Genomic DNA, 23,238 nt, shown 5'->3' with positions numbered 1-23,238 from the left:
TCCACAAGACAACAGAATATAGTAGTGGCTGGATGATACGTTATTTTTGCACAAAATTGGGTGTGGGTATGTTTATGTACAAACCTATTTGCGATTCCTGAATGGTTTTGACACTTCCCATCCCATTCCCTAGATACCCGGCTATGCGTGTAGTGGTTTGTTGCCTATCAAGCCCTTTAACCAAATTTCTGATAACTAAAAGTTAAATGCGTCATATTGAACAGCGCTCCATTGAATTGTTTGCAATAGATTATGCATTCAAAGTACCTGAGGATTGCTAAATTGCTTCAGTTGAAAGGGAAACTGGGTATTTAATAGACGGGAGTCACAAGTGTGTATAAAACGGTCACACGCGCGTGGCACCATGACAATGGGTAAGTATCAAAGTATCTTCTCGTGCTCCTTCTCGAACCATACCTCCAGCTCCTTCCCTCCCCTATTTCCTCCCACTCAAGGTAGTTTAATTTTTATCTCCCCGTTCTTTTAGACACCTATTTAGCTAACAGCCTTATGGTTCACGAGGATGGCTTTTAGTGAGGTACCAGCTGTGCGTCATTGCATGTGTGACCTTGAAAGCACCCGAGTGGCCAACTGGAACATGGCTTTCAACAATCGGCGTCTCCTCCCCCAGCCAGCATCTCGTAACACTTGGTATTTAAACAGCCTTTTATTGCCTGCAAAAAAGTGCCGTATAAAAACTAGCGAGCGAATACTTATCGAATGATTCCTTAACGCAGACTCCACGTTCTCGTTGTCACTTCTCTCTCACCACACCGAGGTCAAACTGGCAAGCATCCAATTTGCTCTTTTTGTTAAAAAAACCCCAACAAACCCACCCTAACAACTAAAAAAACGTGGCATCCAGTTGATAGTTCATATTCCAATTAGCAGACTGAAGGCCTTGAATGAAGTGTAAGCCTCAACCCTCTGATTATTAAATTATACATGAAGGCATGACAAGTATCTCATCTCCTTCACTGCTAGCCACTAGAATGACAAAATAGATGGCTGGGAAGGAAACAAAAGTGAAGACCTACACAACCTTGCTTGCTCTGCACGGCCCACATGAAGCTTCCCTTTAAAAAAAGCTGAGATATTAATGATTAACAGCAACTGTTACTAGTACCTGCCATTAGTCAGGGCTCGTGTCAGGAAAGCAGGCTGTAGGTCAGAACAGACTTTAACCTTTTTTTAAATCAACACTGATTGCCTTTGTGATATATGATAATGTTTTTAAATGCTGTGTGCCCTATGTGTAAATGTACCTTGCCAGCTTCTGTCTGCAAATGGATCACCTTTGTCATGCCAGAAAAAGTTTTATGGTGGCATAAAAATATAAGTGAACAGAGGTTGTTGCTCTCTGTTGCACCCCAAATGCCCAGAAATGTTTGCACAAAGATTGCTAGCAAGTTCGTGCTGCTTTATCACACAGGACAGCTGTTCACTTATGGTGGGATCCCTGCAGCCTGGGGCTGCCTGTGCTCTTCAGCAGCCCTGGGCAGGCAGTTCTGGGGTGCACCGTTCACCGTGCAGAGTAATTGAACCCCATGGCGTTCCCCACTCTGCAAATGCAGACGCACACCCCCGACTGGGGTCAGGCATCTGGGGTCCAAAGCCCAGGAGCGACAGGGGCCTGATTCTTTGGGACAGCAGCCCCAAGCGATGTCTGTACCTGCCAATCACTTGGCTCAGATGTGCCAAGACGGATCCTGGCACAGGTGACCCTGTGACAAAAACAATGTTCCTACTCTTTGTCAGCCCCTGGATAACACTGGCCAGCCTCTTCACACTTATTCACGGTGCCCGATCCAGAAAGAGGAAGAGGTTTCTCTGCCTCCTACTATCACATTTTGCTTAAGTATAAAAACAATAGTGATGAATAACTGATGCTCAAATATAACTGCTAGGCAACAGGCAATGGAAAGTGTTAGAAAATAATAGGAAAGAAGATAACTGAAGGAGAATAATGCAAGGAAAATAATTATTCCAGAGCATTACATGATGAAGATCCAGTGCAGACTTGCCTATGGCATCACCATCTGCTGTCCACCCAGCTAACTCCTCTCTCTTTCTTCCTCTTCAGAACCTCCCACCATTGTTTTCTGTGAATTCGGCTTCAACGTTGATGACTTACCTGATCCCTTTGCCAAATGTCTTCACACAGCCTATTGCTCTACTTTAACCCTCCCACCCACCGCAAGCGTAGTTACTGGTCTTGGTCTTCATCAAGCTTTGCTCTCTCAGATTTCCATTTTCCTGAGTTCTCCTCTCCTCACCCATCAGACCCCTAACCCACCTCTTGCCACTACGCTTTTCCGTGGTTTCCAGTCCATCAGTGCTGGGTATTCCTCGTCTGCTCTCAACCCTCTCTTCCCTTTATTCTATCGATAATGGTTGCTGATTCTTTCCATCTGTCCTTCCCTCTCCTGCACCTTTGATGCTCCCACTTCTCTTTGCCATCACAGTGTCTGCAACTCCCCAGCCATGGCTCACAGCAACGTTGGCTTCCTCCGCTTCTGCAGTCACACTGCTGAGTATTGCTGGAAGAAATCAAAAGATTAGATTGACTTCCTCCAAACAGTTGATTCTCCTCACCTCCCATTCTGCCCTCTACCTAGCTAAGCTACTCCCCATTTTCTTTGTACTTGGCCATGAGTCACACTTGGATCTTAAACACTTTGGGGCAGGGAATAATACCCAACTCCCCGAGGTCTCGGTCCATGGTTAGGACTCCTAGGTTACCAGGATAATACAAGCAATAAACAATAAGGCTTTTAAAAATTCTGCAGACAAGTTTTGAATAAACTTTCCCTGCCATATGGTATATATAGTATAACCGCACCTCTTCGTAACCAGCATATTGGGAAAGATCATCAAAGCACTTAATATATTATTTAAGCCTGTATAATTTTCAATTCTTGGAAACCACCAGTTAAGCTACAGAGCACAACTGCAGTAATTAGCAACAATTTTCCAAATCCCCATATGCCAGCCAAAGAATCACACTTAGCATTTTCAGGGCGGTAGGAGGGAATCAGAACGCTGCAGAAATTAAATGGCACGTACTGCTGTTTCCCTTTGCCTATCTCAACGGAGCCCACATGTCACTAAAACTACACTCACCTCAATGTAAATACAAGAATAAATTGAAATCCATCAAAAATAAAGCTTGCATTTTTGTGGTGGTTTTTGTTAGTGTTGTTTTCACGTGCTAACAGGATGTTCAGAGCAGATCAGCCAAAGAAAGCAAGTTGTCCAGCTAAATGAGTGGTACAGACTGCCAATTAGGCATTGGGTGGTCTGGAGTGGGCTTATTTCTTTCTTTTAACTGGCCTGTGTTCCTAGACTTTAGAAGCGAACTAAAGTTTAAAACAGGGATTTTACAGTCAGGGTGGTGCCTTGTGTCCAGAGATAACAAGAGGGTGTCAAGCCTATAGAGCGGCATGAAACAAGACACAAACGTAAATAGGAGAAAGACAGGCTCTGCTGCGGTGTCATTTGTGAGACTGAAGGGAAAGCAATCATTTTACAGGGGAGATGCTTGAATGCTGCTAATAGACAGGTCCTGCTTTCCCAGCACCTCTCCTATGCCAAAGGTCAGGGGTTTAAGTGGTGATTCTGGCTATTGACCTAGAATATGTTGACAACTTACTCCCCAACTGGCCACTTAGATTAAAAAGAAAACTTTCAGACCTCAGTCCAATACAAAGAATGAAGGAATACAAGCTAGAAACAGCAAACTCCCATTCAAAAACTCCAAACATTGGGAAGAGATGCACAAAAAAGCAATAACCCAATAAAGTCAAAGAGTCACAGCTGCCTTTCCTTCAGAGGGGCTAAAGCAGGCAGGAAAAGGGACCAAGATGAGAAGCCAACATGCAAAAAAAAAAGAGGAACAGATATAATGGAGAATGCTTCCTTTTCCCTGCAGCCTGCCAAGTCTCTCTGCATTTATGCCAGCCTGCTGGGGCTTCTCAGTTATGGCAAGGATAGGAGAACAGCTGTTTTGTGGAGGGGACTTGCTTCCAAGCCCAATGCAATTGCCTTCTGAAAATAAATAAATAAAAACAGCACGAGTTCACACGGAAGCAGCCTTGACTTCTGCTCCGTACCCGAGACTCCCTTCAAAGGGGTGGTATGTATGAACATCAGGGAAATGTGGAAAGCAACTTGGGTCCTTGGAGGTCACGCTGACAATCTGTCCCTCTGCAGATGTCCTGGATACCTTGGAACTGATGTTTCCCTCCCATTTGGACCTTCCCCCTTTCTGCACAAGGCTTGAAACCTTACTCTGTTCAGCAAAATTGGCGTCCCCTCTTCCCCGCTCCCGTGGGGTTCTCCAGTAGAAGCTCAGACTTGGCCCCAAACATTCCCGTTCAATACAGGGAAGTTGTGTTTAAACCTGAACCACTGTTTTGATAAACAGAACAAGGTTTATCCCACCCCCAACAAAAACCAGCATTTAATTGGGGAAGCTGGTTGGAACAAAAGAGAAACAGATTCAGAAGATCCTTTCGGAGCAGAAACTGGATGTTTGAGCAGATCCCCCCCAGCTTGGTTTCCTTAGGCTGAATCCTCTACTAAGGTGTCTCAGCTCAACCCCCACAAGACGGCTCTTGGTTGCTGGTGTCTCCGTGTCCTGGCTCTTTGTCCCTCTAAACTTGTCTTCTTAAAAGTTAACTTTTTGTATAGTTAAGTGGCAAAAGTCTAACTTAAAGTGCAGAACTACTTTCCCCCAAAGGAGTCTTTGCCTCCATGGCCCCATTTCTCTACCTGCAAGTCTTTACCTGGCTCTCTCTCTCTGCCCCAGGCTTTTTTCTTCTCTTTCAAAACTACTAAGAACGCCGATTCCAGAAGTTCACAGACCTCTCCTCTGGCCTGATGCGACCCTCTGTGCCCTCACTCCTCTCTTATGCTCTAGTGCTTTCTTTGCTGCTACCCAGATTTCCGTTCCTTCCCCCTCACTCCCCCAGGTCTTCCCTTCCTTTTTGCTCCCTACCCTTTATGTTCCTCAGCCCCATCTGGCTTTTATGCTTTGCCATTCCTCTCTGCACATCACGCCCACCCTCATCACACCCATCTGACTTTCCCACGATGAGGTTGACCGTTCTGACATGCGTTACATCCTTGTGACAGTTTAAAAGGCTTGTGGGGCCAGTTCAAAATGCTTTTAATTTGGCGAGTCAAATTTAGCCCTGCTTCAATGCTGCCGACGTCGGTGGAGTTGCTCCCATCTCCAGCAGTGCTGAATGTAGCTCCGGGCTTTCCAAATATAAACACAGCAAAACTGCTGTGATTTAAATTTTCACACAAACAAACTACATAAATAGAAGAAGCGCTTTAATATTTAAGGGAGTGCCGGCAAATGGCTTAATGCCTGGACCTAACCTAAAAGGCTTTACAAAAAACTTGAAATATTTTTTATACGAATTTGACAGGTTACATTTCTCTGCAAGGCTTGCCACCCAGTTGCTTTAGCACCGTGTTAAAATTAAAATGAAAGCTGCCCAGAAAGTACTATTAACTCGCTAGCTTTTTGTGCTGTCCAAACCAAACGCAAGGTAACAGCAGATAGGGCAAACTCAATTAGATGTTTCATAGCCTTCAAAAGATGAAGTTCCACTAGTAATATAGGGTAGGACGTTTCCTTTTTAAGGGTACGAAACCACATTAAATGTGCCCTAAAATGTAAAAGGCAAGAAGTGCCGCTGGCATCGAAGGAAGTTGTTTTTTGTAAGGTGAGCAGAAATGTTAGGATTTTTTAGTATCACTTTGTCGTTATAAATCTGAGAACCAAAGAAATCTAAATACAACAACAAATCCTTATCCAACCAAAAGGTATAAACCTGCAAGACCATCATTTTTTATTCCAGGAAAAAGCCTAGTAAAATAAGCTTGCTATATGTGAAGCAGCTGAATTTTTCAGCAGTTGCAGGTGTCACACAGAGCAATTTATATCACATGATTAATACCTCAGCTTACAAGTAAGTTATACTAATTACATTAAATTGACAAATACCTGATTAATTCCATGCTTCCTTTTTCTGAGCAGCAGGAACAAGAACAAGGCTCATTAACATGCCACTGACAATGCATATTTCAGTTTATAAAGAAAAAAAAAAAAGGAAATGCAATAAAAGGAAGGCTCAAACTAATCTATTCCCGGTAGACTGCAAGTCACAGAGTGGGAAGATAGCTGATACCCTACTTTCTAGCTCCTGAAGACGCCACGCAGTTTAAAAAAAAAAAAAAAATAGTTATATCGTTTACAAATAGCTTTAATGAACAACCTGGCATCTGGCTGGAAATCCTAAGGAACAGGCAGAGAGATCTGCATAGAAACAAGCCACATAAATAGCAGAGTCTCTGACAAAGGAACACCAAGAAGGGTATTTATTGCCACTGACGAGCAGGGATCCAGAATCAAAAAGCAAGACAGTTTCTGGGTGAATTGACTATAGAGAAGATCTAGATCTTGTGAAGCCAAAACTTGAAGAGCTATACCCATCTGCAGACCACCCATTAGAGAAGGACAACACTTCACCCTAAGCAAACGCAAGATATATAAAGATTAAGAAGAGAAGGTATTTGGAAGGGTAATAAAAAAAAGCAATAGAGGAAACCCTAGTTATATTAAAGACTCCTCTGATGGACGCAGCTCATAGAGCACACAGAGACGGATAACTCCTCTGGGCACCAAGCTGTGCCTCCAGGATCAAGATATTGTCGAAGCCTAAAAAAATTAAAAAGAGCAGATCCCTTTGATCAGAAATTTAACGTGAAAAAAGGATGCTGAATGGAGGATGAATAGAAAGACCAGAAAAGCCTTGAGAGCTGCCTGGAGAAATGCACACTAACCTCTCTCATTGGCATATGAGCTCCTTATAATATGATATAAATACAAATCAATAATTGAAACAGAGGACCCCAATGCTCTTAATGTCAAAGCTGCTTAATCATATACAAATGAGAACAAGATGGAGACTCTTCTTTGGGACTTAATCCCTACCCTTGTCACACACAGGTATAGAAAATGACTGAGATGTTTTCATTATGGCAAGACTACAGGGAGGAGATAGGTCTTCAATCTGTCTTGGCATAAAGCCTTACAGAAGAGAACCCGACAAAGAAACCCCCATCTCCTGATCCAAGTAACGATTGATATCTTCCACTCTTCTAAGCTAGGGGAGCACAAGCATCTTGTTAGGGTTTGGCTGCAAAGGAAAACAGTCCCCTTCCTATTTCTCTCCTTTCACTCATGCCAAACAATAAAATAATAGTTGAATCCCATCCTCAGATTTACTCACACCTCCTTCCTCAACCTCTAACAGCTAAAAGACCAGATAGAGAAGAGAATCAGAGGGCAGAATTTGGCCACTGGCATATAGAAGAGTACTTTATAAAGGGGGATAAAAAAAGAACAAACCTTCGAAAGACCTCTTAAAAGGCAAAGAAACAATGACTTTGATCTAGAAGTACACTGCACTATATCATGGTAATGCCAATACTGAACAAACATCACCTGGATTCCCAGCTGCCTTCCAAGTATAACATCAAAAAGCCGTGTACCTATCAGTGTATAAATCAAATTGTGTGCAACCTCCCAGGGCACAGTACTACCTGCGTGTCACATGCCACGAATCACATCGAAATAGGAATCCTACACATGCTCTTTCTGTTAAATGGATGCCGTTTTCTCAAATATCAGTATTTTAGACATCTGCCTAATCTTGCACCAAAACAGCTGCTTTGATGGAAAGATTACAGTTTGCATTTTGCACAACTCTTTGAAAATATAAAAGTACTCTATAAGCGATCAGAATTATTATTCATGAAGAGCTGTCAGGGGAAAGGCAAAGGCTTTCCCATGGGCGCACCGCTATAGTACAGCATATTTGACCGGAGGCTAAAGCTCTCTTTCTCCTCACTGTGGAATATGAGACGTATAATCTGTTTGTCCTCCCGGATTTTTCTTCTTTCCGTCTAATTAGAATATTGTTTCCAAGCGATGCCTGACAGCAAAGTAGGCAATGCAATTGAAAAAATGTAGACAGATGTGGCTTGGGTTATACCATCTCTAAATATTATAGGCTTCAAAAGTGGCAGCCTGATGCCAGCTGGAGAAAAAAAAAAAAGAAGGCTCAGAAGGGCATTCTTCAATCACAATCCCATAAAGAGTGGCATCAGGATCAAATTCCTCACCCCTCTGTCTGATTTTCAGGGAGATGCACAGGACAGGACAGGACTGACTATTTTGTACCAAAAAAAGTTTAGAGGCTGAACAAATTCATCCGCTGTGGTACGGTACAGCTTGGAAAAGACTATTCATAACGGAGTTGAGAGACAAAAAGCAATCTGACAATTGCTTAGCATTCCAGCCTGCATCTCTGCTAATGCAACTCCACAGGAAAGATGAATAAAAATGGCTGTCTCTACTGTAAACCCACATTGTGAAGTTTAATGACTGCTTGAATAAGTACCCTGTCATTACTGTAATACTCTCCGGGCAGCAGTTAGAACTCAAAAGGCAATAAAGAACAGGATTCAGAAGCCTCGTCTTCGTTTCATTATAGACATCCACATTTTTTCCTAGTGAAGTTGTGGCTGGGGCATGGGTAGGCAACCTTTGTTTAGCTGTAAACTACTTACCGCTTGGAGATAACAGCAAGGGAGTTCTGGCATGCTAACAAGACCATATAGCCAGGATCCCCGCAGGGCTCACATATACTCTGATTAATATCATATGCTGAAGCCGATGCTGCTGCATCGTCACTGCTCTCGTTGCCCAGTCTACATAGGTAGGTTGATCTCGCCTTCATTTTGCTAAGAACACCGGTTGGATGCATCGTTGTAAGAACAGACATTAAAACATTAACCGAGTCTCGCCAAGTTACAGGTCAACGTGTTGTTAGGGTGTTATCACGCTAACGACTCCAGCTTGCCTTGGAGTATACCAAGTGCTGAAGCAGACCTCTTTTCCCCGGGTGGATGTGGAACAAGCACTGATGCTGGTGACAATCCCAGCCAAGATAACTTACTTTAACTGCCGACGGCTGCATTAAGTACTACTCAAAGAGACATGTACTGTATTCATTTTGTATTTGATAGCACCCAGAAGCATGCGAGGGGTCTGCCTCGAGGAACTCGAATTCAAATCCCAGATGTGATGCAAGAACTGCAGGAGACGAGCAGGAGTGAGGAGGTAGACGGATACCCGCAGACGCTTAACAAGACATGGTTGTCTTGGGGAACTCTGTCATTACTTCATGCATCTAAAACTAAAGACTTTGACGATAGCCGAAGGACAAACTAGTGATGCCTGAAGACTGGCCTCTAAACCCATCACTAGACGCCTCCGTGACTTGGTTGAGTATCGGTGGTGTTGAGCAACTAGATGTTCACAGAGGAACCAAGTCAGTGCTCAGCATCTCGGAAAGCCAGACTCCTTAAGGTAGATTGAGGGGCTTGTAGGTAAGCACGCATGTTTCAGCCAAAAGTCATTTACTGATTAATTTATCACTAGCAACTATTCCAAAAGGATTTAAATGATTAGAGGCCTTTGGAGATTGCTTGAGAAGCCTCCCAGTGATAGGAATGACCCGGCATGGGAGCAGAGTTGAATTGCAACAAACATAATTAGCTTAAACGTACAAGGGGACAGGACATTATGATCATTTGGCTGGTCAGACTGCGACCGATTAGATCAATTTTCCTTTGTTAAAAAAAAAAATCATTTATTCTCAAAGTAATTTCTAAAAAAACCCTTCTGCACAAAGCCTTTCCAACCATCTCCTGACAAGTACAATGTATTCTTTTTGAAGGACAGTGTCTGTAATATTAGATGTGGAAAAATGACTGAAATGGACTCATTAGGATTTTCCACGGAGTATGAGTGGGAGGCACCGATGCCATCCCATTTCAGGGGGGAGTTGGGAGTTTGACTCCTTTGCAAATTCCAGTGTTAGCAACTTATACCAACACCCGAACATGTGTGACCTCTCCGAGCTTCGTACCCTGTGACAACTCCCCTCTTTCCTCCTTCCCCGCCCCCCCGACCAACCAAACAAGTTAAGTTCTTCAGTCATCGTTGCACAGAAACTCAAGGCTGTCTGATTTTTTAGTCTCACTCCGTCGGCTAGAAACAAAATAAGATCAACCAAATCTCTAATTAGCACTCTTTGCACTTTGAAATTTGTCAATAAATTATCCAGTGGGTCCCAAGACTGCAAATTCACTTAACACCACGTAATTGTGTCACCAACAATACTGAACATATTAACAAGCAACGTTAACTTTAACATTTGGGCCACCTGACTTATACGAGAAGCGGAGGGAACTGGACTTATTTAGCATGACAAATGATGTAGTTGGGGCTGGTCCTGCTTTGAGCAGGGGGTTGGACTAGACGTGACCTCCCGAGATCCCTTCCAACCCTTGTTTTTCTACGATTCTAAAAACTGAGGGGGGATTTGATTGCAGCCTTCGTCTACTTGAAAGGTGGCCACAAATAGGATGGAGCTGGGCTGTTCTCAGTGGTGGCAGATAACACAACAAGGAGCAACGGTCTCAAGTTGCAGCTCGTGAAGTTTAGGTTGGATATTAGGAAGAACTTTCCGACTAGCAGGGTAGTAAAACACGGAAACGGGCTACACAGAGAGGTTACAGAATCTCCATCCTTGGAGGTTTCTAAGACTTGGGTAGACAAAGCCTTGGCTGGGATGATGTAGTTGGGGCTGGTCCTGCTTTGAGCAGGGGGCTGGACTAGACGTGACCTCCTGAGGTCCCTTCCAGCCCTCGTTTTCTAGGATTCTGTGATTTTCTTTCCCATTAACTGGGGCACGATTGCATTTTCAGAACCGTAAGAGTGCATCTCCTTTTCTAGGCTGGGCGGCTGGTCTACAGTCAAGCAGGACGCCTCTGCTCCTTGAGGCTTCGGAGAGGACTCAGACGAAGCCCAGCCATGGAATACGGAATCAACACGCTTCAGAGGTGATGTCACACAAGCAGGTTTGGATTCAAATGCCCGTGGGCTGAAGTGCTGGCCACCGAGCAACTTTCTCATCCCTCCTTAGCCAGAATGGAGGCCTCAGAGGGTGGAGGAGAAAGGCTTTGCCAAGTGCAGAAGGTGAGTCTTGAAGAAGGGCACACCCGGTAGGAAATAGATATGGGAAAGTCGAAGTACCAAAGTGGGTATGATATGGCTGGCTAGAGGCGTAAAGTGGAAACGCTAGGGGAAAAAAGTCACTATAATGGAGGGCACTCTGACGTTGCCAAAAGACTTGTTTGACTTCAGTGGAAGGGGCCAGGGCTTATTGCAATCTATTGTTTGTAATCGGGGATTTCTATTTAATAGTTGAATTCCCATTCCTATTTGGTTAGTGTAATACGGGACAAATAATATTATCTATGAGATTTCCTTTCCAAACGCAGGCTGGCTTTTCAGTTACGGAAGTCAGGTGCCCAACTCCCACGATACCACTGAAAACCCCACCCTAAATGCTTTTGACAGAGGCAGGAATAGTTTCTTATTCAAATTCTCAGCTTTGTGGTAGCATTTACCGTAGGCATCAATTAACCGTAGTTGCAGAACTCATGTACTTAAAAGGACTAACATACTAGTTTGGTCATTTGTAGACGGAGGAAGAGTATTTACTCAGCAACGGGAATGAGGCAACCTCTTCTAAGTGCAAGTCAAGTATAGCACCACTTGGACACTCCCTCATCCACTACACAGATGGCCTTGATCAAGACTCCTTTAAAATTGTGAGATATTAAATAGAATTTAGCTGTAGAAATGCAAAGGACCTCTTATCCCTTCCTTAGAGAGAGGAAACAGCTGCAGAAATCTGAAGGAGAAGGAACAACAAAAAAAAAAAAAATACAAACTTCCTTCTGTGTGCTGCAAATGTTTGTCTTCTCATCATCTTTTCCCCAACTATTCATTGACTAAGTCTCTCTTTTAACACATTTCTAGTCATGTCTCTGATAATTACTTACTTTGTAGCTTTGGGCAAGTCGTTTAGATCTATATTTTCTGAAAAGCCCACTCCCTTCTTCTGACCCAGATTCCAGATGTTCAAATTTAACAACTTGGGGCCTTGATTTTTTTCTGAAAATGCTAAATATCTGCAGCTTCACCCATTTCTACTAGAGTTTTGGATGCATAACACCAAGGCCTAACCCTCACGTTTGAAGTTGGATACCCCCCAAAAAAGAGCGCTCACAATTAGTGGACAGTTTTGATGTTGTTTTCCTTCAATAAGGCTATTTATATGGTACAAAAATGGTGATAACTATATATAACAACTGATAAGACTGATGGTGGATTTACCGCTTTACAGATTCAAAGCAGCTGCTCTGCGGCCATAGATTCTTATTCAGTATTTACTGGAAGACACAAGTCAATGTTTCTGGGGCACAGCAGGGCACGGGTACATGGGATGAGGTGTATTTTAAATTAGAATTTAGACTTTGACTTTGTAATAGCAAAGGGTAATTTCCTCTCCTCTGCAAGTCTTCCAATCCTTCCCCTTATAATTCGTGACAGGCAAGACTTTGACTTGTGGAATTTAAAATGCATTCTGAGAACGCACAATTGAGCTTACGGGGCTCCACCATACAGCACAATTAAAGCGACTCCTCACATTGTACCAATGACACTTCCTAAATATAACAAGCATTAGATGCGTTTTGAGCAGAAAACGTAAGCGAGTTTATTTTATAAAGGGAATTTAAACAGCTGCTGTCAGTCATTGAATTTCAAGTAATAAACCTGCATTTCGTCTCATCAAGCTCTGTATTTTTCCCAGTGCAAGGAGTTCCTGAGACCCTTTAAGAAATCTCTTCGCAAACTGGATTTGCCTCAGGATCTCCCCAAAGACAAAAAACTCAAGTACACTAAGAAAAGCTTGACCATACTTGGGGATCACATCAATATGTTCCTTCAACATTACTGCAAATCCTGGGAACTCAAACACTGGGAAACGTAAGATAATTCTTTAATGCATCAATGATGATACACTTGGAGTAATATCCCTTTATGTGGAAGGTCGGGTCAAAGGTTTAAGTGCAACACCGACAGCTGTGCGAGTGGGATTATGGCCCTCACTAAGTCCAACGTACCAGGGCCATTTGGATGTCACTTCGCTTCACACTTCCAGAAGCCTACGCTAATGTTGGGTGATCACTTTAAATCAGCTCTCAGATGCTTGGCCCCCAGAATTTTCTTCCATGGAGACCTGTGGGTACATGTCAACTCTTAAAAATGCCTAATTTTGGCAAGCCTCTTTAGTTGACCTCATGGATGAGTCACTGGGTTTTTCTCCAGTGCAAAAGTACCGTGAATCATAACTTGAGTCCTGTCTACACACAAAATCCCCTAACCTTGAGTGTGTTGGTACATTTAATTTGGGTGGACTGGCCTCGTCAGGGACGTAGGCCAAAACTCAAGCAAGCACAACTTGTCGTTTGTTAACACGGCCAGCTCCACAGCACAGTGACAAGCTGACACACCTTGAGCACCACTAGTTTTCCAGTGCAGAAAATCCCTCATGTGCCTGGAGTTGAAAGACAAGTTACCACAGTGCAAAAAAGCCATGGGATATGTCCTCAGAAGTCTTGATACCACACAGGAGAGTGTGCCGTGCTGGTGTGGACATGTGATTTGAGCTTTGCTGCACACCACAGTTGCTGTCACTCAGGCTAGGATAAGCTGAGAGCAGCTTAGACCTGCCCTGCATGCACGAGGGTCAATGAATGCAATAGTTGTAAAAGTAATAATATTTAATTTATATATGGTATTCATATATGTAGGGTATTTCCGATATAAGCAAGCCTACCATACTATCCAGAAGTGCTTAATCGAAGGTTTATTTACCTTATGAAGTCCATCCAGTCAAATGGCCTGGCTTCATCACTGGTAGTAACTCTAGCGATACAGGATCTACATAGCAATGTGCGACTTAATTCAATGGCATTATACAAAAGGCGAATATAAACCATGGTATAACAACGCCTAGCATTACCAGAAGCAACCCCAGTCTGCGATGGCTGAATGAGCTGCATGGCAATAATACTTTCTCTTTTAGAAGAGTTTAGGCAACGAGGAGGCTGGTTTATTGGAATAAGGAAGGGCCTCAAGAGTAATGCTGGACATACTGACTTAGAGATATATTAGATGCATGTGTTTCTGCTTGGCCTGGAACTAAAGAATGACCCATCCCATTAGTTGCGAGGAACCATGATCTGCAGCTTATAAGCTTACAAAATTGTTTAAAAATCCTATATGAAAAAGTATAGAAGAGGCAGACAGAAATTCTTACTAAATAATGCTAAGAGGTGGGGGTGGAATATTTTGCATTCAAGCATGTTCCTTCACTCAACTATTCCTTCCTCTAGGATGCTGTGGAGATTCGTGTCTCTTTTCTCAGAGCTCGATGCAAAACAGCTGCGTAAGCTATACAAATACAGTAAGAACAACCAAATGGCTAAGTTTCTGGTAAGAACCATACATCAATAGGGGAGTAAAAAGGGACATGCATCTTGTTTTTCCTGCATTACCCATTTGAAGAGATATCTACACCATGCAGACGTCTTCTATGAGTTAGATAAAAGTTAGGGAGAAATCCTGGTCTCACTGGCCTAATTCCAATGGAGTTCCATAGGGTCAGGATTTCATCCTAGGACATGCAAGCATTTCACACCATCCACTGTCCCAAGGGTTTAAAAATGTTGAAATAATCTTTGAATTCAAATAAAATCTCAGCTCCCCAACACAGTCCAATAGCCTAGCCCCAGCTATATTAATTCTTGCCAGAGAAATGGAACCAAGTCATTGCTTCAGACACATTGGACTCCAAAGCGTTAATCAATTTACAGGCATTCATAGACCAACATAAATACACATCTTGGTCATAGGCTGAATAACTTAGAGCAATTCAGAAGTGAACGGTCCAAAGAAGTGCACTGCTGCATTGCTTTTAAAACAGAATTAAGAGACTTGGATTTATGTTTTCCCTGGGCATTAAAGAAAATAAGACACTCAGGTTCAAAAATGTTTAGAGCCTTGATCTTGCTCAGCTTTTGGGGGGCGCACGATTGTTTGTTTCCTGTTGGAAAGAGAGCCTTGCTCACCTTGTATCTGGAAAGGGGAAGGAGTGAAACGAGAGTTGAAGCTGTAGGTCTAGAGCCATCTCATTCCCATTCAGAACACAAAGTGACCAGCGTCTGCCAGACATTTCTTTATGTTCTTAATCTGCAAAAGAATAAAATGACTCATTTATTTTTGAAGTCTCCAAACTGAGACCTTCAAAGGATGAAAAATTAAATCAAACTGCTCTTACATGCGCTAAACAAGTGGTTCCCAACCTGTGGCCCAGGCAGCAACGCTGCTGCGGCCCATGTGATATCCCATTAAAACGTTTTTTAAATGGATACACAGGAAATAAGTAGCGTGGGTGCAGCCCACAACACATTGAGAGCTGCAAGTGTGGCCCACTGTGGCAAATAAAGTTAAGAACCACTGTACGAGGCAGTAGTCTTGTAACTAGCATTAGAGGCATTAAATGCCCCCCAGGGGTCTGGAATTGAGACCGGATCTAGGATCTTTATTCATCTGGCACAACCGACTCTCCACAATCAGTGAACTCATCGGTGTAGCGGACCAGCCCCTGAGAAAACGGTCTCCTGGTCAACAGCTGCACAACTAACTCCACCGGTAGCTAACAGCCATCACAAACCACATCAACTCCTGCTCCAAGTGCAAAGCACATTTCTTTAACCTGCTTTTCTTAACAACCAGTCATGGGTGTGTTAAAATAAAATACTCGCTGAAAACCAGAACCTCTCCTGCACACTTTTTCTGAGAGAGAAGATAAAGGAAAGAACAATATATTACTGGGGTTAGTTATGCCACAGGAAGGGACTCCAGTGGCAGCTATGCTGACAAGTACGGTGCAAGAAAGTACATGGTATTTATATTTATACAGGATGTGGCAAGCTTCTATAAGAGTAGACTGTTTCCAAATAGACAAAGTGACAAACCAGTCATTATATAATGGCTGACAAACACCCTTTGTTATGTAGGACAAGTGGGAGAAAAGCCTCTTTACCCTTTGTGTGTACGGAGAACAGTGGTAGATTTCAAACCCCTGCTACACCATCAACAACAGGCTGCAGATCAGAGCGGGATCATCATCATCACACTCTCTACAAAACATAAATAGATTATTTGGAAACAACTCATTATTTAGACGAGCGAGCATAAATATGCAAAACCAATATTGTAATTAGCAAGTGCTTGAGGTTGTCAGCACGTTAATTTGATATCTTTATGAGTTTCATTTGATCAAGGAGGCTATCAGAACAGCCAGCCGAACTTACTCATCACGCTTCTTCTAGGTCAAAAACCAAGATTCCCGTTTCTGATCTATTACGTGCCACGACTGCTGACACGTTCAGCCCTCCTTAAAAATGTACCCGTCTCAATTCAGCCAGACAGAGTTAGCTGGCTGAATTTTAAATTATGAGTTTTAAATTAATATATCCATGAAGAATATCAAGCAAATGTAAAGCATCATTAGAAACAAAATCACATTTAGCACAAACACTAAAATGCAAAGATTTCTTTGCTGCCTGGGGCTGGGGTTATGCAGTCTCAGTGAGGCTGTGTACAAACCTAGCGGGGGAGATAAGTCAACACAAAATAGATCCAGTTGCAAGATGGCTATTCCTATTAGTTCGTTTTTGCTTTCCGATGCAGTGTGGACCAGGTTTCACAGCACAGGCTGGGCCTCTCCTGCAAACCTCAGGGTGTAATACTTTAAATGGTGGGCACAACTCTCATCGAAACACTTGATTCCAGGAGCTGGGGCTTTAAGATGTGACGCCCGACAACACTGGAATAAGGGGTCGATGCAAAACTTTATAGGACGGCTCAAAATAGTTTAATTGACAAGGTTTTATGAGTCATTCCTACATAACAGTGTTATTACATTGCTGTCCATTTTTATTGGCTCGATGGCTGTTGAGTTTGATAGAACTTTTATGCGGTGCATGGCCTTAGACGTCTGCACTTAGCCGATCAGTGGAGCGCTTCTGCATATAGAAACCACCATAATCCCACAGTGACACCTTGTGGCATCAGAGATTCAAGTACCAGCGTTGGGGTTTTTTGCAGAACGGTGAGTGAAACTGCACTGATATGTGCAAGCGCATTTGCCTGAGCTCGTAGTGAATGTGGCCCAGGCAATGCAGCAAAGCAAACTGAGCAGCTCATGTGCAGTTTCTCTCTATGGAAGTTTCAAAGATTACATTACTTCCTTGTAATGTGTATCCTCAGAGCATTTCTGGATTTAAATCAGGATCCATGCATTTTGGGTCCTGGGATAGATAGGATCCAGATGTACAAAAACGGAGTCACAGAAGCAACTTGGCAGTTAGCAAAGTAATTTTGATCTTTTAGCTTACTAAGGCTTTTATGTTTGGAAAGAAAATGGGTTCCTTGCAGAGGGCCAGGGAATTGTATGCTGAAGTAAAGCTCCAGATCCCCCTACTTTTCCCCTCAACTTCAAAAATCCAGGTTCTGATCTATACAACAGGGAGCCTAACTCCCAGAGTAGGGCTCAGGGAGGAGTTTCATGAAGGAAAGTGAACTACACCTTAAACCAGGGGTAGGCAATCCCCAGCATGGGTGCCAAAGTGTAGCACTCAAAGACATTTTGCTTGGCATGCATGCCTCTGGGTGGATGGCTGGGATTGGGCCAGGCTGTATGGCCACAAGCGTCAGGCCCTTTGTGGCTCCCGCGCCGTCCGTCCCAACGTCTTGCAAGTTGAAGTGGTGGGTGCTCTTGGCACTCTGCCCAAAAACCTTGCCAACCCCTGCCTTAAACCCCAAATCTCGCTCTTAGAAGCATCTCATCTAACTTGCTTTGAAAAACAGGACTATAGTTAGCCAGGAGAGTTTCCCTGCAATGAGATGGCACATTATAGTTGGTCATTTTAAATAGCACCTTGACACGGTATGTGACTTTTTGTTCTGTTTTAAAGAAGTTATACTGTAGTTCAGAAAACCCCGACTCGGATCCACTTCCTGAAAACGCCACATTGCTGAAGCTGTATGATGCATGGGGACTCCACAGAGATGAAAACAACATGCAAGAGAGTCGGACTGAGTCACAGTCACCACAAACCAGCCTACACGGTGACCGAGAGGCAGCAAGCATAACAAAGAGGTACTGCAGCAACAGGACACTAGTAATAGCTGATAGCACACAAAATATGCACCAAGCACAGCATCTCTGACAACCCAGGTGTGGATGAACAAGAGAGTCAATAGTGGAAACACTCACAAGATGCAATATTAGGAAGTAGAACATACACCAGTGAAAAAATAAGTATGGGGATGAGGACAATACCGACAGGGACTTATGCACCACAAGACAGTGCTAGTGAGGGAGGAGATAGCCGCTCGCCAGCCCCGTGGCTGAGCGTTTGTCTACACCGCCAATTGAATAGTTAAGCTGGTCTGCCCATGCTAAGCTAGATGGTCTGAAAGCAAGTGGGTTTGCTCCGAGACTCAGATTAGGAGGAAGCTAACGATGTACGTGCCAGAGTATACACATTCCAGGAACGTCCAGACCAGGATGTACAAACCTGCCAGCTGATTCAAGTTAATCAGAAAGCGGTTCGCTCCAGGGACACTGCTACTGCAGACCTACCCGAAGAGGGAGAAGGAAGGATTCCTTCCTTACCTCTGTGCTACTTGCCTGTAGCAAACCTGAGTTTTTTAGGGAGTGGGGAGAGGATAGGGGGAGTGTTGGGGTGTCAGGAATTGATACCATACAGTTATTTTCTAGGTGTTAGGAACTTGCAACCAGTTCTGCAGACGTCCCCTCTTCCCTCATTCTTTCACCTGCATACTACCTACCCTTCCTCCTGCTTTTATTCTTTCCCCTGCCATCTCCCCCAACTGTCCTCCATTCGCGTTATGGAGCACCACCCTCTGAAAGAGCCCGTGCAGGAGAACACAACGGAGATACTGTCAGCAGAGCACAGCAGTGGAAGAAGATGCAAATCAAAAAGTGCTTAAAAAATGAAAATATGTATGAACCAGGCAGGGAGCATCATCTAGAGAACCAGCACAGGGCTAAGAACCAGATACCAGCTGACTCGGTTTGTAATATAGAGATGCCCTTCTCTGTGGTTTCTCCTTCTCTCAAGACAGCTGTTTGGGTCACATATAGCTGTGAAGTACATTGGAGATGGAAAGCTCTATAAATACAAAGTACAGTTTCAATGAATATTTAACCAAGCATGCCAAGAATTTGAAATTGCTCTCCACTTGAAATCAGCTGTCAGCAGTCATTACTTACGACTGGCATCATCTGTTTCATGGGTTGAGATCCCTAAATTTTTGTAATGCGTAGAATTGGCTACAATAAGGAATGGAACCATCTAATGAAGGGCTCCAAAATATACGGGTCTCGTTTTGTGACTTGGTGGCTAGGGGCATAATCCACTTTAATCTCCTTTGTTGGCTAGAGCACGCTACCCTCCTTTCTTATACGAGTTATTTTATGGATCTTTTTTAGCTGCTGTCAGACAACTTCAAACAGCGACAGAAAGCGAGCAGCTGATATCTACAGAACCACTAGAGCAAGCACCTTGGACAAAACCCCCAGAGATACAGTGCCACAGAAACCACGAGATCTTCCCTACAACCCGAACTTCTTTAAAAATTAAAGAAAACACAAAAAACATGAAAGTGCCCAGGGATTCAGTCACATAGCAACCAGTAGCTACCAAAGCCGGATCTTGGAAAAATTAAAGAATGCTTATAAAATTTCAGATGACACGGGCTTATCTATAAATACTTTGGTGTTTGTAACAGCTGTATCACACTCCAGTTGAAATACCTTGTTTTAATCATGCTTATTGGAAAACAGCATTTACATTTATAGCACCACAGCATCTAATATTTTCGAAGCAACTAGTTAGTAGAGAAACGTATAGTGGGTACACCATAGCTTTCCTTCTTTCTTCTAACGCGAGCAGGGTCTGTCACCCACCCAGATTTACACATGTGCATGTTTCTAACCCTCCATATGGCCTGCAGCCATCCTGACCGGGTCTGGAACAGAACCATCATGGGGAAGAGAGGCATTTCCAAAAGCATAGGTTTGATGCAAAAATCAAAACATCTGCACATGTCTGCTATTTCCAGCTCCACTGGGCAAATAATCGTCATCAGCCAACAGCAGCATTCTCTGGAGATATCACTGCTGCCATCCACTAGCCCGCGATTAATTTGCAGTCCTGTTTTCTACTGTTGTTCAGTAGAGGACGGCTGAGTTACTTTTAACAGAATTATACTCTAGAGTGAAAGAGCTATCCTATATAAAGGCTTGATATGGTTTTACTGGCTACAGGCACATGTACAGCTGTATAGTGTCCACTGAAGTCAACAGGAGCCTCTCCATTGTCTTCACAGACCAAGCAGCTTAGATTCACCATGGCCAGGCAATCAACATGCTTGCTTGTCCCCCCTCATCTCCTTCCCCCGATGCCCCTGTGAAATGGAAAAGTAGCACGGCCAAGGGGTTGGAGCAGAGAGAGCTTAAATGAGGCTGCACGACGCCTCTACCGGAAGAGGGTTTGCTACATCTTTCTCTAGATTTCACTATATAGAACAGCAGATAAAGCAGACATGTAATATCCAGCTATAAATTCAATTAAAAGGGATTCCAGTGAAAATAAGCCATCTGTGTGAAGCAGAAATGGCTCAGCAGAACATGATGAATTTTCCTAGAATAACTGTGTTGGAAATTTTTTGAGAGTTATATTTCCAACTGAAGGTTTTCAGCACTTCTGTTACAAAAACTGTGCATCAGGCTTAATGTTGGATGTAATCACATCAGAAAAATGCTACGTGCCCTAAAAACGTCATACTTGCTTAAAATAATGTTGAACATGGTTAAAGGCTGCACAGTCGAGGAGTTTTATTCTAAGAATTATCTAGTAAATGTGGGGGTTATATCAGTTAAAGTGTTGGCCTACCAGCAAGACTCCCTACCAGGTTTTTTTTTTACTTTCTCTCTTCAGGTTTTGGGGAGTTGGCCAACACTGATAGTATTAAAAACAGCTGGACAACTGCAAGAGATCTAAACTTGGATGCATCCATTTCTCAACTCAACTTTCTCTTCTTTATATATAAAGATCAGCACCAGGGATTTGTGGAAACACTGTAAATAGTTTCAACATTAACTGAAATGGTTTCACAGATTTAAAAAAAAAAAAAAAAAAAAAATATATATATATATATATATATATATATATATATATATATATATATATATATATATATATATATATGAATGTACAACATGGAGTATAATGAGTGAAAGAGCTGCAAGCAGAACCTAAGGGTAGTATTATATTTACAGGTAAGCTATCACAGGAATGTATGAAGTCAGGCAAAAAGGCTGTAATATTCTTGTTACTTTTGGGTAATGTTAATTCAAATAAATAACCGTTTCTGCTGGATGTAGCATCACGGCAGTGACATCTGGTGGCCAACCAAGAATTCAGAGATTTGTATTCCCAACATGTATCCATGAACAGTATCCATCTTAGATATTTATACATGTTAGATGGAAGGAGCGTATTTCTCCAAATTGCTCTTCTTGCTATTTCCCTTTAAAGTACGTTTTAGTGTATGAATGAATAAGTGAGAAGTATAGAAATAATAGCCCAAGAACCATTTTTATCTGCAAAATACCTGTATACGCATACAGGCAGTTAATGAAAGTACAGGCTCCCTTCATATTTCCTGGCCCTTATAACTTTAACTCAACCTTGCTTTGGAGAAGTCAATCACAGACAGATCTTGCCCACGTACCAGCTGTGGCACCCTGCATCCACAAGAGCATTACGTTATTGCTGCACGGTGTTCGGCACAGCTGTTCTGCCCAGGAAGAGCAGGGACATTTGTTATAAGCCAGCCAAACACCATAACAGCATAAACTCCTCACAGTCTATAGTATGATCAACAAAATAGCCTTATCCACCCGATCAGCCTTTCAGTCGTTTCTTCCTGCCTACCTATGTATGCCAGTAGCTTCCTCTTCACTAAATCTTCAACTGCTGGCTATGCTTTTATAATCCTTCCAAAATGTCAACCTTTCCTTGGAGAAAGCAGAAGGAATTGGGAAAATATGTTTAGTGCAGTCAAATAAATGATTAATGGAGTTTACATCATTCATTCATCTCAAAAAGCTATACTAACATTAAAAAAAAATTAAAACTTGGATTCCCCTTCAGCCCAGGAGATCCCAGTGACACAAAGGGGATTGCAAGACATGCAGAGATGAACAGACTTGCAGAAGGTGTCCTGGCAAGTCCGTGAAAGAGCTGAGACAAGTAAACTCCTCAGAGCAGAGCCTGTCTCCCTGTACATGAACAGCGGCTACCGGATTCTAACTCTGCTACCGAAATACCGATGCAAGTTTTAAAAACAACTCTTTTTGATCCACCTTGGAAGCGTATCATCCGTCTCAAACACTGACACCCTAGAACACAAAATTCATCCAATCCTAGTCTAACCCCTGCCTGAGGCTGGATCATCCCTACCCAAACCATTATCTAAACTCTACATCAAACTACTGTCCACCCTGACACAACACAGGCCCTAATGCCTGAACCTGCCACAAGTAAACCTGGGGAACCATAGCAGCCAACTTCTTCTATAAAACTTTGTAGGTCCCAGGCAGAGGGCTATGCCACCCTCTACAGATTAAGACAAACGCCCCCAGTCCCTACCAATCTGACCATGGAGTAAAATTCCTTTCTGACCCCAAATGTGGCATCAGTCTGTCCCTGAGCGGAGGGACAAGATGGTTTAGGCAGGGACCTCCAGCTTTGCTCCTAATAGGACTCAGCCCTTTGGAAGTCTGCAGCCTTCACCGTAGCCCAGCGGTTCCTGACCTTTTTTGTACCAGGACCCAGCTGTAAACATCAATGGCCAGTCCCGACCCACTGCCCCTCACTCCCAACCTGTTGCCTCCAGCCCCCAGCGTGTGGGGCAGGGAGGACCCCAAACAGCCCCTCGCAAGCTGGAACTCTGCCAGCCTGCACGGGAAAAGCCACGGTTTCCCACGTTTTTCTCCTTTAAACAATAATCCATTTTTAAAGTTTGTTCATGACCCTTTCACATACCCTTGCAACCCACATTTGAGTCACGAC

At 43.2% G+C, this 23,238-nt stretch overlaps 1 protein-coding gene across 1 annotated transcript; it reads left to right on the top strand.

Annotated features, from left to right (window-relative positions):
- The first annotated feature begins 11,020 nt into the window (after nt 1-11,020).
- Nucleotides 11,021-19,826, top strand: CHCT1 (CHD1 helical C-terminal domain containing 1). Its single transcript, XM_014607999.3, has 6 exons — nt 11,021-11,125; nt 11,635-11,763; nt 12,810-12,985; nt 14,398-14,497; nt 18,046-18,230; nt 19,590-19,826. The coding sequence occupies exons 1-6, from the start codon at nt 11,078-11,080 to the stop codon at nt 19,738-19,740; spliced, it is 789 nt and encodes a 262-aa protein (XP_014463485.2). The 5' UTR covers nt 11,021-11,077; the 3' UTR covers nt 19,741-19,826.
- Nucleotides 19,827-23,238: the final 3,412 nt, after the last annotated feature.

This window comes from Alligator mississippiensis, chromosome 14, assembly GCF_030867095.1.
Source record: "Alligator mississippiensis isolate rAllMis1 chromosome 14, rAllMis1, whole genome shotgun sequence".
Taxonomy (NCBI): Eukaryota; Metazoa; Chordata; order Crocodylia; family Alligatoridae; genus Alligator; species Alligator mississippiensis.
Note: the sequence above shows the minus strand (reverse complement) of the source record. Positions and strands in the feature narration are given on the sequence as shown.